The sequence below is a fragment of the Schistocerca piceifrons genome, unplaced genomic scaffold (assembly GCF_021461385.2).
Source record: "Schistocerca piceifrons isolate TAMUIC-IGC-003096 unplaced genomic scaffold, iqSchPice1.1 HiC_scaffold_2166, whole genome shotgun sequence".
NCBI lineage: Eukaryota > Metazoa > Arthropoda > Insecta > Orthoptera > Acrididae > Schistocerca > Schistocerca piceifrons.
Window position 1 is genome coordinate 813,703 of NW_025728082.1, and position 18,141 is coordinate 831,843.

The 18,141-nt window shown below is 36.7% G+C and overlaps 1 protein-coding gene across 1 annotated transcript; it reads right to left on the reverse strand.

Moving 5' to 3' along the window:
* Positions 1 to 7,316: 7,316 nt before the first annotated feature.
* On the reverse strand, positions 7,317 to 7,775 carry LOC124742162 (ubiquitin-conjugating enzyme E2-17 kDa-like). The gene has a single exon (XM_047248753.1). It carries the CDS (start codon positions 7,773 to 7,775, stop codon positions 7,317 to 7,319), a length of 459 nt encoding a protein of 152 aa, XP_047104709.1.
* Positions 7,776 to 18,141: the final 10,366 nt, after the last annotated feature.

The following is an 18,141-nucleotide window of genomic DNA, read 5'->3' on the forward strand; positions in this document are numbered from 1 at the left end:
TGCATGACTGAGGAGCAGGATTGTACAGAATGACCAAACCAAGGAATATGGCATAGGCAAAGAATGCTTTGTTCAATAAAAAACCTACTGATGTCATATACTGAAATGGAACCAAGGCAGAGGTTACTGAAAGTATTCATTGTCATATGGAACACCACATTTAAGTGAAACATGGACCACTGGAAATCTGAAAGAGAAACTGGAAATATGATCAACTGAAGAATGTGGCAAAATGTGTGTACAGATAGAATATAAAATCAAGCATTAAAAATAATAGTTGAGGAAAGAAGTCAATGAAAGACCCTTACCAGAAGGTGGAACTTGGTACAGGAACGGGCAGCAGAGGAAGGGGGACGAAACAGTAGGGGCAGACAAAAATATACAGATCAGATGAAGGATCTTGGTGCAGCAGTTACACAAAGATGAACGATTTTGAACCAGTCAAAACACTAGTACCATACCACATCAAATGTCTAACGTACTTTTCACAAGCAGTAAGGTTCAGTACAAATTAACTTACAAATTATTAAAGCTCTGTACAAAAAAAAGTGAAAAATGATGTAGACAAAAGCAGATTTCTGTACTATCATCATTCTCAAAAGTTTTTAAGCCCCTGTGCAAGAAACAGTACAAACACACGTCAGTTCTTGTAATTAGTCAAGCCTATAGTTATTCAAGAAAGGAGCACTAAAAGCATACTTACAGACCATACACACTACTAAAAGCAGCTTTCACACTGAGCAGATGGAAAACTTGCCTAAGATCAGTTTGGCAAAATGGTCTCTCATATTCAAGCAAAACCGAGATTAAAAATGACAGCAGTAAACTAATATGCATACTGAAATTTGGCATCTAGAGGTTGCTATTAAAATTTCATGCAATGTAAAAACAATTAACAGTTAAAAATATCAACAAATAATAATAATCTAAGTACAACGTGTGACAAAAAGCAAATAGAGAAAAAAATCTTGTTTCTGATGGTAATCATAGAGTTCAGTAGTTACATATTGAAGTGGCAGTTCAAACGTACATGTGAACCATGTGCACTCAGTGTTACCACACATGTAGAAGATACAAACAAAAGTGGAGGTAATCTTGGATCCAATCCCACAGAACAAAACATCGACAGACACATAAACAGAGAAGAAATCCAGGCATCAGTTAGCATGATACATCTGAATGTGCAATACCTTAGGAAGAAACTATACTACAGGTATTTGTAAATGAGAATTTGCCACAAGTGTTAGTATTAACTGAACACAGTCTAAAATGTAACAAAATTGTTATAAACTGAATGCTTATGTACTGGTAAACAGTTATTGCAGGAAACAGCATAATGGTGGAAGTGTGGCAACTTTCGTTTTGAGAAAACATATTATGTGTAAGAAACTTACATTTATTGAGCAATGCAGTAAAGAGGGGATATTAGAAGTAAGTGGTATTTCAATCCGATTAAAAGAGCATGGAGTCAATGTAGTAAAACAAAGTAATAGGAATATACAGACCACCTTGTGTAGTTTTAATCCATTTTCTCAACAGCTTCAGTACCATAATTAGGCAAACTGGTCCCAATGACCATTGCTAGCATGAACCTTGTAGATGTATAAACTTCATACAGTCTTAGAAATATAGTTACCATGGATACCAGAGTCTCAGATTCTAGTCCTACCTGGATAGATTACACAATAATTAGCAAACCTACTGAAGACACTGCTACGTTTAGTAACACAGACTTTCATTACTCAGACCGCCTTTTACAACAGATAAAATACAGAAAAACATCTCCTGAAATAATACCAAAATGTTTGAAGAGAAACAAGTTACGAGCAATACTAATATCAACTCTCTGAAAATCAAACTTGCTGAGGAGAAGTGGGATCGAATCTGCCATGTGGAAGGATCAGATAACAAATGGGATCAATTTTATAACACCCTATTGAGACACTTCAATTTCTGTTGTCCCATTAAAGAAATGCAAACAGTCACAGTGGAAGAAATAAACTCAGACTTCCATCCAGCCTTGTTAAACTCAGGCAAAATATTCATGACCTTTATGTCCTGTACAAATCAACAACACTGTACATTTTTAAACAAAACTACAGCACAGCTAAGAAAACCTTTAAATCAAAACTTTCAAATCTTAAAAAACAAGTCCACGCTAATGAAACCTCTCAATCTGCAAATGTAAGCAAGACACCATGGAAACTTATCAATAAGTATCAAAAAACCTCCACAGCTAGGGACAGTGAACCCTTATGCATTACACAGGATGGTAATATTATAAAAGAACTCAAAGAATTATGTAACCTTTCCAAAAACTTTTCACATCACCAACAGGAAATCGACACACTTTAGAAATGTGCTGAGAGATACCGAAGCACACTCTCCGAACAGTGAGCTTTGAATTTAATGAGGTTAAAGAAATTGATATCAGAAAGATAATCCTCCCATTAAAGAATACGTACTCAGCTGGATGGGATATGTGGAGTGTAGTAGTAGTAGTAGTAGTAGTAGTAATAGTAGTAGTAAAAAAATGCATAAAAGGACTAGTTGAACCACTAACACACCTCAAACTGTAGAAAGCATTTACCCTAGTAGTTTAAAAATAAGCATTGTTCAAATGGCTCTGAACACTATGGGACTTAACTTCTAAGGTCATCAGTACCCTAGAACTTAGAACTACTTAAACCTAACTAACCTATGGACATCACACACATCCATGCCCGAGGCAGGATTCGAACCTGTGACCGTAGCGGCCATGCAGTTCCGGACTGTAGCGCCTAGAACTGCTCGGCCACCAAGCATTGTTAAACCAGTGGATAAGAAAGGGAGAACAAAAAAGGTTTAAAACTACTGCCCAATATCATTGATCCCTACCTTTAGTAAAAACAGCATGGCTTTAGGAAAAACCAGTGCATAACTAATGCAGTTACTGAATTTCTCCATAAAGTGTACACTCTCCTAGACCAAGGTATGAGAACAGCTGGCATATTCTTGGATCTTTCCAAAGCCTTCGACTGTCAACCATGGGTTGCTTGTTAAGAAATTGAAGAATTACAACATCAAGGACATCTATTACTGACCAAATATTTGACAAATTGCAAACAATGTACTAAAATTTCATGTAAAATAGATACCAAGGTAATAGAATTCCAATCTTCTAGAGGTACTGTAACCCAGGGGTACAGAAGGGATCGATCCTTGGTAATTCTCTCCTCTTGGTTTGTCAATGATACGACACAACCCTTCAACTCACTTCTAGTAACCTATGCTGATGACACCATCTTATTTTACGAAAAAGACTTGGAGACGTTACACTCAGCTACAACTAAGGGTGTGACAGAAGTTACCACCTATTTTCTACATCAGGGCCTAAACACCATCAGTAAATCCCACCTACTAACGGGTTCTCATAAGGCTTAAATAAACAATATTTCTGGTATTACATCAGCAGAAACAGATAACATTAAATTTCTTGGTGTCCACCTGCACAAAAATCTTCGTTGGGTAAACCACATTACTTCTGTGTGTGAGAAAATCAGCAGTCGCCTATGTCTTTTGAGTCAGTTGGCAAAAAATAGTGCCAATACAAGCACTAACAATTGTTTACTATGGAAAAGTTTAATCATTTCTTAATTATGGTGTTGAACTGTGGGGTTGTGTGGCAGACCTGCACCTAACAGAATATTAGTGTTACAGAAAAGAGCCATTAGATTCATGCATGGGCTAAAGTCCAGAGTGTCCCATCATGAAGCCTTTGCCTAACAAATATCTAACAGTATATTCACTGTATCGGTATAAACTTATTACATTTTTTATGAATAGTAAAAACAAACTAAGTGCAACGAGACAATTATGGTATTAGAAGTACAGGGAACTATTTCAGGCAGAAGAAAAAATTAAAAATAACTGACAGTAGTCCTTATATTTTCACTCAGTGAATTCTAATCTACTTGTTCTCTCTTGTAACACAGAATATAATTAGAATACTAAGACAAATGTATGTACCATTACTGTATCTATCTACAGCAATCTGTCAAACCTATGACATTTGAGAAAGACATCAGCTTGATGGTCTACATGCAAAAAATATAAATAAATACATTTTACTGGGCATGGTCCAGTCAAAACTGTTTTGTCCTTGCCTCCATCAAATTAACACTTCATCTAACCAACTACTTGTGAGGAACATCTATAGTTTAATGTGGAATTATACATGCAATGTGTCTTAATAATTTAAATATATAAAGAACAACACACGTGAATGTCATAACAGGGTAAAACAAGACAGAAGATCAATCAAATGTATGAAAAAGTGTAATTACCTTGTGGTAGTAGACAAATTTCAATGAAACCAAGTGTAAGCACTTACTTCCACAACCACAGTTCGTCTTACATTCAAGATTCAAGGAAATGATATGCTCTTAACTAACATTTGTTGGTGATCCCCTTGTCCTGTCGTCTTTGACCTGCAGAATGAATTTTTTCTCCTGCACAATGAGATAACTATTCATTTGTCTTCATATTTCCTCTCTTTTGTACCATGACAGAAGCCCGATTCAGAACTTTTCTCATCTTTTGTTCACAAAACACAGAAAAAAAACAGAGTAGGCCTCAGAAAATAAAGCTAGTAATTGTGAAGTATTCAATCATCACTGTACAACAGCACAAACTGTTTTCAATGCTTTGAACTGAACATAATCACTTCAAAACAGCACTTCTTAATCATTTTTCACTTTTTTATGCACTGATTCATCTCCAGTGTTTTCTTTTCTGCATCTTCTGTTCTTCTATTGTTTCTTTTATTGTATTTTTATTTCTTCTAAGCCATAAATTTGATACATGTGCACTCATTCTCTTAAGATTTCCCGTGTATGATGAAATAACCAGTGGAGGTGCCCAAATACACTAGGCAACTTCTATGCCAATTTCTCAAATAAGCAGTAAGTTATGAATAACTGTAACTAACTAAAAAATAAAACATGATAGCCTTCATATATATAAAATCCACTTACCATTTTGTGACCTGCAGGAAAATATCGGCTAGTAACTTTTGGACACAACAAGTTCACTGCTAGTACAGTCTAATAATAATAATAATATGTGTGTGTGTGTGTGTGTATTAGTCTGTATTAGTCACAACACCTCTGGCATTACAACCAACAGCAGAGCTTTATTAGTCTGTAAATGTTACATAATACTGATACACTCCCATACATTTTGATGTGTGTAATATGGAAACCCACAGAATCGTTTCAGAAACATAGTAGCACAGTGACTCATAACTTGCAGAATTAAAACCGTTAACAGAGAATTTCAAAGTTTACTTTAAGGACAACTGTAAAACAAATTGCATACTTGATACGAACAGTATCAATACTTACAAATAGTGATCAACGTATATGACATTATGCTGTACTCAGTAATAGTACTTATTGACAAATAATACCACCAGTTTCCTACACTCCATGACACACAATTTTCATTTTCTGTATTCAAATATTTTTAAAAATAACATCCCTTTTCCCACAGAAAAAGTTTCACACAGGCACTGCAAGACAAATATTTTACAGGCATCTGTTATCTTGTAAAATACCATCATTTGTGGGTAAAATCTCACACAGGATATTGAAATAAAATGCTGTTAAGTTCTGTACTGCCCCCACTTTTAACTATGTAACTGATACACTATTTTGATATGATTAAGTAGTAACCAGAGAGTCATGTTAACACTGAATAACAGTTTAAGTGCTAGTTGGATGCCATGTGCTAAATGCAGATGTTGCATTGCTAAAAAACTAATAACAACTTATCAGCTGAAAGTAGTTTAACTGGAAACAATTCTTTCAACAGTAAATCTTATTGTAAACATTTTGAAACTTTCACTTATTGCCATAAGAGCCTTATCAATGGATAGTAAAATGCTTTCAAATTGCACATAAAATGCAATGTTAAACTGCATGAAAGCAGTTATATTTCATGATAGCTGTGTCAAAGATTTAATTACCTATCTTGATAAAATAAGTAGAGACTCTATAGTCGTACAATAGTTGGCTGTAAAGTCATACAAAAAGCATTGTCAAAAATAGTTTCTGGCAAATCTATATATTTAGAATAACAACTCCTGCGAGTATTATTCAAATTAAATTCTGTTGCTCTAAATTTTGTCACTTACTACTACAAACTTTCAGCCAACAACAACCTAAGAAATTTCTTGCAATGAACTACGCTGTTTATTGGCTGAACAACGTCAACATTTGGGGAGGTTTCTATTACAAGTCTATGTCTGCCAGCAGGCAAAACACTGCTGCTCCAAAACAACTTTCCTTCAAATGAAACAAAATATGATATTTCAAAATCTAGTACATCAACAGTAATTTTCATTAAATTTCTGATTTACCAGTGTTTCACTACATTATGTCTTGACACACCAAATACCCTTAACCTCCCCCCCCCCCCCCCAAACATATACTGACATGAAAAATAACTTGTCCGAACATTATTATCCACAGTTTTTACTTATATTGTTCTCTGCAGTTTTCCAAAAGGATGGAACCCTAATCCTAGTTTGTGTTTACTTTTCTCACAAATGAGAAGTTTTCAAATACCCCTCACCAGCTTCAGTATTCATTCAATATTTAAAAAAACCATTAGAGCATCTTGGAAAAAACTGGGAGTAGTTAAGCACATTTTCACAAAGGTGAAATTAACTTTTTCCCACTCATGCATTGCAATAGTCAAATTATTATGCATCTTTTCTTTGCACACTTGAAGGAACTGATTTCCAGCACCTAGAAATCTGACAAGGCTGCACCACATCAATGACAAAGTTTTACAAAATATTTTCATCTGGCATGAATAGTGAAAAATTGCGTAACATTAGAATCACTCATGCTTGAAACATTACTAAATATGCACTGAACATTATATTAACATACAGTTGCGCAATTCTGCTTATATCAGTGGCACTTCCTGTGAAACAATTTAGTTCCACCTATTTCAAGCATTTTAGTTTAATAGACAAAACTCTGGGGCATGGCAAACTAAGTAAAAGATATTTTATGGATTTAATATTTCATTTAATTCTAATCATCACAGCTATGACATATAACATACAAATTAACAGTCCTCTGTTAGTAGCATTACTATTCTAAGACAAAAATTGGTGTGTCAATATGAAATCTGGAAGCTGTTAATAGCTATAATTTAGTGAAATCACAGGCCTTAGGCTTATGGGGAACATAATTTCCTTAGTCAGTGTTAAGGTGCAATATTCCAATCACAGTTTTAACTATAAACATGTAAACATTACAGCCTTACGTGTCCAAAAAGCTTTGCTCCACACATGACTTCACACGCTTTTCGTATTCTCGTCGATTTTCCTTGAAAAGCTGAGCTGCCATTGAATTTGCTGGAGAGTTCGGATTGGGATCACTTAATAGTGATTGGATTGATGTCAGAATAGCAGACACATCATATGTCGGGCTCCACTTATTCTGCAAGATGTCCAAACAGATGCCTCCATCCGCATAAACATTTGGATGAAACAATTTCGAAAGAAATCTCACTGTGGGCGGCTTGTTTGGGTACTCTTCGGTAAATTCCAATGTCAGCTTGAATGTTCCATCTTCGAAAGGAGTGTCGTGTGGCCCAAAAATGACAGCATGCCAAAGCATAATGTTATTTTCAGTAGGAGCCCCACTAATACCAGTTGGCGGATCCTCTTGAAGGCGCTTAAAATCCCTCATCAGACGTCGTCTGGCAGGCGTAGACATTTCTGATGGGTTTTAGGGAGAATGCTTGCCCTCGGCAGCAACAAGCTATACAAGGAAAACAATCAAGGTTAGTGCAAGGATTCGGAACATAACGTCATCTGACCTAGACAAAGAAAACATTAAATGTTTAACAACATGAACAGTGAAGTAAAAAAAGTCCACAATTTGTTGTGTTATACACAGTCTGACACTTATTGTTAAACTATGTACCAGGAAATCTTGAGCTTAACTATGTAAGCTGCGAATGTCAGCAAGCTTTAAATAATTAGTTCATAACTTCACAATAACACGAAATATACTAATAATGAATAACACACTTTCTAACAGAATTTTAAATACTACAAAAATTGGCAATTCATCCAGAATATTGCACCTCTGTTGCCTGAATTTCAATTACTGTGCAGATTCTCAGTTACACAAATAGACCATAACCTTCTACACCAAGGAGCATTACGCACCAAAGATTACATACGTGAAGATAAACTGTGTCACATTTCACTGGGATCCAAAGATAAGTAAAAAATCTGTGATTATCGAAACGAAATAAAAACCTGTGCTCGGATTTGATGCAAGCCAGACAGTAGGTTGTACTGAACTACTCTTTAAGGTCAGAAGCTACACTAGAATAGTTAGCATTTTTTAGTTAATACTACTTCTCAGTTTGTAAGCTGTTTTTAACACTGAGAACTACAAACATAACTTTTATCTTTTTGTGGCTGCAGACAGAAATAAAATAAGGGCAATTTCAAGGCCAGTTCTCACAGTTCTCGGGGCATATTCACACGTTCCAGCACATCACATCACGCCAGTTCGCTTAGCCTAGTCGCAAACGGTGGAAATGAGGTTATGCGTTAGGGTTACCATCCGTGATACAAAAAGTTAAAGTTCAGTATGGGAATCGAGATACTAATAGCGATATAGTCTGTTAATAGCTGAAGCATTCTCCATAACTCAAGCTCTTTAAGAGTTTCCTGTGGTAAAGTAATGAGAAGCGAAAAAGCATTCCAAATAGCGTCACTTACTAACGAAAATTATATATATATATATATATATATATATACCTATTAAAAGGGGTTTAAAAGGGAATAAATAGATCCTCTTTACCTTATCCGTTATGCATTCTTCCTTACATAACTAATAGCATCATAAACAATTGTATTTTTCTCCTTTGTTAGGGCTGACAGGTGGTGTGAATTGGCCTTCACACCTGACGGAACCTCAGGTCACGTCAAAACGTTCCACAATGCATTTCAAATTGCATCACTAACACAGACGTCACAGTTAGGCTGCCTTGAGAAAAAGTTTTGGCGGTGACTTTTAGAGTAGATGTACTTTTCATTCCAATAGATCCATACTGAGAAGATCCTCTAACATGAACAATACGTCAAAAAGTCAAAAATACATAACACATATTTACAAAGAAAACCAGATACGCTAATATATCCAGAATAAATTTTTCACTCTACAGCAGAGTGTATGCTGATATGAAACATCCTGGCACTTGCCTGCAAAAGGAAAGATCCCGAATTCGAGTCTCAGTCTAGCAAAAAATTTTAACCTGCTAAAAACTTTCATGGTAATGCACTTTGCACACATCCAAGTGCTACAGTCCTCATGGACGTGGATTAAGTCAGAAAATCATAAACACATTTTAATTTAAATTGTAATAAATAACTTGAACAATATTCAATACTCTGAAGTGCATATGATAATCCTTAGGTTATTGTAGCTGTGCACCATCAAACAGAAATATCATTTTACAATACACATTTACAATGAAACATTACTGTAGTGAATTTGTACTAAGTCAGATTGTACTAATACTTGCATTATTTGATATTATTCGTAACATATACACATAAATTGGTTTTCATTATAAATTCACAAATGAAATAGAAGGAGTTGGCCACTAATAAATCCTTTAGGCTCCTCATAACTGCACATGATTAGTTGTTAAACTTTCATGTCTGCAAACTTATGAAAATTGTGTTCCTGAAAAATGAACAAATTTCTGGACCAAAGTAAGTGGCATAAAACGTATGTGAAGATCATTCTTATTTGTAGTACCCAGCCCACGAACTGTGACACTGGTTTGAAAAGGAGGTGTATTTTAAATGACGAATTTCATTCAAGCATAAATATACTGGCAAGCAGTAGTTAGCATCGCTAAATTGGGAAACAGGCCTCTACAGGATGTTCTTGATTTCACATGACAAGCAATTCTTATTACACTCTATTTTGGCTCAATGAGTTACCTTAAAAATAATCCTACATGTTCTGCTCCTTAAGCTGAGTGGTCAGTGCATCTGACTGGCATGAAGTTGGCCCATGTACGATTCCTGGCTGGGTAGAAAATTTTTCGCTCTGTGATTGGGTGTTTTATTGTCCCCATCATCATTTCATCATAACTGACACACAAGTCAATTAAAAGTAAGTAGAACTTGGCAGTCGAGCTACCCCAAGTGGGGACTCCTGGCTGTCAAATTCATACAATAATTTCATTTCATCATGAACCCTATATGATATCATGGAATGAAAGTGAGCATGGTACGCTGGCTTTTTCATTCTTGTATTACCTATGTCTGCCATCAATCACACTGACGTGGGGAACTGTATTGTCGCCGGCTGACATCACATGTTGAACTATTTTCTCGGTGCTCATTTATCTAATCGTAGTGTATATTAAGCATTTGCGACTTCATAATTTTATCTTATAGTTAATCTTTGCAAATATTCAATGATGACATAATTGGCATAAGCGAAATAATTTCATCGCATTGCGGTTCAGTGATGTTTCAGAACTGTAACTTTCATTTGGAATGCATCATCAGCCAATACACAAATACAAAAATTGCATATCAGGAAGAAATATACAGAAACTTCCTTTGTTACAGGAAGGTCTGCAAACAATAACTGGCAAGATCTTTGTTATATGTATGTGGAAACAAATGTTCACATATTTAAGTTTAAATGCGGCAGCTGTCATGTCATTACAGACGTTTAGTGTACTGTACAACTTCTTTAATGTTTTGATCATTCAGTGATTCTGTCCTGTAATGAAGATGATTTGAAAGAATCTCAGTTACGAGCTGCAAGTAATGGTGAAAAATATTAAGATCTTTTAGCCATTTACCATTGTGCTGCTCAACTGTAACATAAACGTCAATAGCATTAATTTATTTCAATGATACCAAATTTTCAGGCCTTATTTATGTTAGGATTATTTCATTTCTGTTCTGAAATTAGCATTCACTTATATTCACTTTCAAGATATTGTCAATTACTCATCAACTCTATCTGCTTGTTGACATATATCCCACATATGGGGGATATCTTGACAATGAGCTAATCAACTTAATTATTTAGACATTCTGAGTTCAGTTCTGTGAAAAAGTGAATTGCTTTTGTGCCCACACAGTTGCACCATACATATAACACAATAAAGTGTTTAGTCATTAGCTTCCATCTTGTGTACTCTTTGGCATCCCACTATTGTAGTCTTTAAACCCAATACTTCCTTAATTAATATGATTAATTAGGATGCAATAATTATCACACTTTTGGTTTTATTGCAGTTGGAATATTTGTTAAACAAAACTTTATGAACGATCACAAAATGGTTATGACGTTAGGAGCATGCCACCATTATCTTGAGTTTTTGGCTTTGCAGCAGCAGTCCAGCAAGCAGCGGTCAGTAACACTTGTCCCTCAGTGTATACAGTATTTAAACATTTGTTTATGCATTTCTCTAAAAAAATATGAATTGTGACTATCTTTCTCTCTGTGTTGAATAGTGTTAATTTATTTTTTTGAAATGATGGGTATTTTGGGTCTGTAACTGGCTTTGCAGCGCAGTGATAGTCAGGAGCCTTGTAGCAGTAGTTATTACAATATTTGCTTGACATGTCTGCAATGAGCTCTTGTCCAGATGAAGAGGAGGTTCTGTCAGTAGCTGCCAATTCTGATTTCTGAGAGCATGAAGTTTGCTACGGGTGGCTGTCTGATACAATGAAAACAGTTAGCCAAAAGTGGACTGTGCAAGACAAAGTAGCGTTGTGCAACATGGTTCCCAAAACTGAATGTTTAGTTTTGAGCCAAGTGGAGATCTTGAATCAAAACTCCGACAATTCTGTGATGATATCTCGATCTCAGCTGTTGTGTGGAGAACTATCCTCTTCCACCCTCAATTGGTCAATAGTGCATTACACACCTGGAGCAGCTTGTAAGGTGACAAATATTGTGTGGTATGCAATGTGGCTTTTTAGGATAGAGACACTCCTACCACAGTTCCAATAATTTACATACTAAATTCAAAGAGTGAGCAATATCAGTCCCAATAATTACAGGGAGTAGCACTCATTATTGCAGATCAGAGGAATAGAATGTTAATATAGTATTAGTTAATTGCAGGTATTTCATAGAAAAATACTAGAACAAGTTTTGCTTGTAAACAGTAATAATGCTGGCATAGTACTAAGAACAGGGAGTTAGCCAAGACCAGAAGTGAACATAAACCAAATTTTAAATTCCGGTTTGAAAACAGGCTGGATTGCAGTGGAAAATGTATGTTTTTATGTATTTATAGTACAATAATATCTAGTGAGAGTCATACTGCTGTGTCCTCGTCAATGGACACAACCAGAGCTGGCATGCTTGGGTGGCGCTTTGAAGTTCGCCACCAACCACAAGCATGGCCTAGTCAGCAACCTCCACGCTGCCAACAATGAGATTGACTTCCGTGTTGTGACATGTGGTGGCCACAGGCAGCAATGGATGGTTCATTTTCAGCATTGGCGTATGACAGTTCTAGTACAGACCTCCGGGGTTGTTGTTTATAGCTACAGGTTGTAGCAGTGATCAGCCTGCGAGACTTAGTCTTCAAGTGGAGTCGCCTATAGTCTTCGCAAAGGGACACCTGCTTATTACAGTGATTGACACTGCATTCAGTAACACACGCCATGACAGGCCACTGTTCAGTTGTATCTATCCACAAGCACATCCAACGAGCTGCCACAGAACTTCAGTTAAGTATCACAGCGCAATAAATTATATATTGTGTGTCACTGATTTGTCTGCACTGTCACAGTTCCGCCACCCACCTCGGAGCACCTAAACCTAATTCAGTGTGTATGAACTGCTCTATCTAGATGAACCATACACACCATCTGATGACGAGAATTCCGAACTCACTTCCCACGTCACTTCGCTTTTCCTTGCTTGATTGCTCGTTAACTTTTCGTGCTTGTGTGTTACAGATTGGGGCTCTTCGTCTTTGCTACTTACTTGCTGTGTTGCCATAGTTCATAACTTAGCTTGAGGATTTCTTGTGTGTTTGTATTAGCATTTGTTTACCATGTCAAACCCACTGTTGCAAATCCCTCATCTGCCTGCCTCACAGTTACCGGCTCCACAAATGCAAAACCTTGCAGCACCACTGCCTGATCTAAACCAGATTCTTCAGATACAGATGCACTCAATAAATCAGCTTACGGAACTGATGAAATGGTTTATTCAAGTGCAGATGCCAGCAATTGAGATATAGAATCAGACTCCATTACCCACTGCACCGCCACAAGCAACACAATCTTCACTGCTGCCTCCATTTCGACAATATGAAGAAGAAAAGGAAGACTGCTCGGAATATTTGCCACAATTTGTAGCACATCTGGCTGTTCACTGTGATGCAGTTTGTTTTTCTGTCCACCATCGATGTCGCTGTTTACCGCGCTCATGTTAAATTATTCCCTACTACAAAACCAGAACTACATAGCTGAGATGAATTTACTCAGGTATTGAACAAATATTCCAATGATAGGGTCAATGTTGCAGCTGCCAGATTTAAATTCTTTAGGCTCAAGAAATAAGTAGGTCAACCGTACAGGCAGTGGGTGATAGATTTGCAGGTGCACACGAGACAGTACAAATTTAAATGTGAATATGGAAAATACTATAACGACTTAATAATTTGTGACACTATTACTCAAAACGTGGCAGATAGTAGAATCCTTGAACAAATCTTAAAATACCTCGACCCTCACATTGCTACAAGGTTTGCAAATTATTGACTTTCAAGATCCTTGTGAAAGTGCAGTTGATAGTTTTCAAACACGGAAGATTTGCGCTGTAGCCCCAAGATATAACATTGTGTGGCAAGGTATGCAGCCCACTTTGAAGGCCAACACACAGTGGTCCAATCAGGTACACCACAGCTCGCCATGTGAACAACCTGGCCGGAAATCTACCAGTGTAAAATTTTGCCTGCACTGTTTCAAGTTTCACAAATTTGATCCATGCCCATCATGTTACGAGACATGTTTTGCATTTGGTAAGAACAGCACAATCAAGCTGTTTATCTACAGGTGTCAAAGACTTCTGCTCAGAACAAACACACACATATATCGAACTTCAAAGTGCATGTTGTTCTTTCTGAACCGAGCTGTGATGCTAGTGTAAAACATAACGGGGGAAACGGTACAACCCAAAGAATTAGTAATTCCTTCAGTGCAACGCCACTCCAACAAACTTTTTTTGTGGACCTTGTTATTTCTGGTCAAAGTGTTCAGTTTCAGTTAGCCATATGTGCTTCAACATCTCTGCTAAATCGCAATAACTCAAGTTATAGAAGGAAACAACTACACTGACGGCATATAATAGGTGGGATATTCCAGTATTAGGATCTTGTAGCTTTCCTGCCATTTTTCAAAATTTGTAAAAGACTCTGTTATTCCATGTTTTGTGGGTCATGGGACAGTGATATTATTCAGTGTTTGATTTATTTGACTTGATTGAATTGCATATTGTTGACAATGTGTTAGCAGTTTGTTTGTCTTTGGAGACAGTGTTGCTCAGTTGTGTGATGAATTTAAAGATTTGTTTGCTGAGGGCTTAGGTAAAGTTACCAATTTTGTTGCTCATGTGACGATGAAAGGTAATGCACAGCCCGCTTTTGCAGACCTCACGCCATACCATATGCGCTCTGTGAACATGTTGCAAAGGAACTTGAACAGTGTGTGATGTTACAAACTAGAAGTGATGTTGTTATTCAATGGAAAGTTGGAAATTGAGATTTAACTAACTGTTTTATCAATCACAATTGGCGTAAGAATCATGGATTGACCATTGTCATAAAATATTGCATTATGAGATGTGAATAGTTTTTACTTGCGGTTTCGCGTGGCTTGAGGCAGTCACAACTAGCGTGCTATTGATTAAGAAGTTGCGTTATCGTCTTTCTAATTACTTCATGATCGTAGATACGATCATACCCGGTTGTGAAGTTATTGTTATCACAAAACAATTTCCTAAGGGACCAGAAGGTTCTTAAGGGCGCAAAAACAACTGTAACATCACACAAAAGGGAAATTCAATATTAAAGCTGATGCAAGAAGACGATAAAACAGTTTTCTTTTCATCAATGTAACACGCACATTGGACTGCTGATCTTGGAGTCTGTAATATTAGCAAAATGCATAATTAAAATGAAAATAATACCGAGGAGATAATAGAAATGAGCACTGCTAAATGATTCAGTATTCCCAGAACAAATATTTATTATAACTAAAACATATATCGTACCTTAAGCTTAATACTACAATGACGGTAGATTTTTATGTCCATATAATGTCCATTGAGCGCTCTTTTATATAGCCACTGTCCTCTTGAGTCGCTCGTGCTTCGTCACGGTAAGTTACCACAGTTCTTCTTCCTACACTTCACTCAAAACTTAGACGGAACACGTTTTTATTTATTTAGTAAAAATAATTAGATCGGACCGCCACAAATCTGCGTCCGTCTTACTCGAGAAAAACAGTAAAAGTCTTTTTAGCGCTCAAGGCTTCATTTGTTCTCCAGCGAACAAAATAGTGAAGGATCGCATATCCATCCGTACTTTTCTGTTTATATTGCCGCCCAAAGACGAAGAATTACATTATCTAGAAAATTCCACCGTCGCCATGCGACGCCTTATTATATATTAATCATTCTTTATAAACAAGTATTTGCCTTCTGGCTGAATTTGCTGTTTTAATTAAGCAAAAAATAGCGAATATCACATTGCCTCCCATGAGGAGAGAGGGAATACCGAAGGATTACCTAGATCCTCATGTCCTCATGAGATATTCATGATTTTTGGTGTGACATTTACATAATGTTACTGGCGTACAAAGTACATAAATTGAAATCACATTTATAAACATATATCAGATATTTATCATTTTTCAAAATAAAGTTTTTCATTCTTTGTTCATCAGTCACTTCATTCCATAATACCAATATTAACATTTATGTGCATATTTAAGTTTGGTCCATATTTGCTTATAACAATAAGTGAACGTTCATTTCGCACTTCAGGGGATAGAATTCAGGAATTACTTTCTCTTGAGCTTAACAACTAATAAATGAGTACAGTGAGTGCTTATTTTCACTAAACTAGAGTGGACAATGTTCGAGCATCTGTTGACTCCTTGTGGTTCAATTACAGTTTAATAACGTAGCACTACACTTCGTGATGCTTTCACTTTCTGTGTTAGCTGTCTACGGCGTTCATCATGCAGTACATCTGTCCTTTCCACTGTGGTGCCAGGAATTCAAGTGGCTTCCTGGGTTTTTATTTACAATATGAAACAGAAGAAGTGGAAAATTATTAGTATGACTTACAAGCTACTGGATACATTTGTTAAGGATCGGGACTGGTCTGGAGTTTAGGGTCTTCCTATAGTGCACATTCATTTTCTTTGTCCATCAAGAGACAGGATTGTAATTCATTTTAGCAGTGTTCAGGAGTGCCGGTATTAATGGCTTTAAGGCCTGAGTAATCTAACAATCTACTTCTCACTCATCTTAACTTCAACTCAAGAAAATTGCTTAATTTACACATGAAAATGTAGTCACACAAGTGTACAAATGTCTTTCCTCCAGTATGTACGATTGAAGTCATGGCGGTTAGCAGTTTAAAGTTTGGATTGTTTCGTCACCCACACGTCAGCCACTCACAGCGGCTGCACAGTGTTGCGTGAGCTCCAATACTTAGTATCCGTTCGCACTCAGGCTGTAACAGAGCTGCTGGTCGTCGATTGCTCCCTTTTTTTTTTTTGTGAACTTCGTATCACACGAGTGCATCGATACAAACACCTCGCACGCGTTTCCCATCGGAGGAGCCGGACACTGAAGCTGCCTCCATACTTCTCGGTCAACTGCCTCCCATGAGGCTCACAGGTAAGTGACGACGAATGTTTTAGCTGTCACTGCACTTAGAACAACACTGAACTTTGCGTTGCACGTGTTGTCGTAGCCTTGACTTCTTTTTACACTTGGAGTACAACACTACCACTAGTATACAGTGAACAGTTATTTTTATTATGCACGTTGCACTTTGGTGTGCATCTTCACACAGCATTCGTGCTTAGTTCCTTCGCCGATAGAGTTCATTTACAAAACAATCAATTTTGCACGTTTCCTCCACTGGTATAGAAAGACTTATATTCTACTATTTACAAAATATCACTTACGAGCTAATATTTACAATTAATGGTCACTCCTTTTGTTAAGTCCAGTGAACAACTGCTTTATGAGTGGACTCTTTATATCTCAAGATTTGCTTTCACTAGTGAACCTAAAAATATTCTTTCAAACTTTCTTTTAAGTGCTCATCTCCTCATTATGAAAACTACAGGTTTCGCAACACTCGTTGCATTTATTCTTTAGTGCACCCAAGATCATTTTCTACTGCCACGCAGCATATCTACTACTTAACGAGTACACATTTAACGCTGAATCTTTTTTTTTTCTTTTTGTGCTTTCCTTTGTGCTTGCCAATTTTTTTTTATATTTGAGGGCAGACTGGATAACAATAGTTCTCCCTCTTCGCTTCATGTACTCAGCAATCGTTCTCTGTTAAAAAAAAAATAGGGTAACGCGTGTCTACTATTTTTTTGCATGAATGGAATTACCGACAGTTCACTGGGTTTACGCAACCGGTCCATAACAAACATTACCAAAGCTAGCGAAGTTCATCACGCTACGTTTCTCATTTCTCATAAGCACTGCTTTGCTTCGAAGCACACGTGCCTTTTACAAGTCGACCCTTGGTGTGGGTTAATGAACCAGGATCAAAAGGAACGGGCACAAGGAAAATGGATTTCATAAGAGGAGTGTCTTAGGAGACATTTTTGCAATAAAATCTGCATGTAAATAAAATTATCTTAATAAACATAGGCACATATATAAATTTCAACCTCTTTCATTACAGCATGCTTTGCTACTTCTACGTCTTACTCTGGTTATAGTCAGTATTAAGTTTAAATATCACTGCACTGCTTGTTCTTTAGATTAGCCTTCAATTAGGGTATTGAATGGTCGCTAGATTACA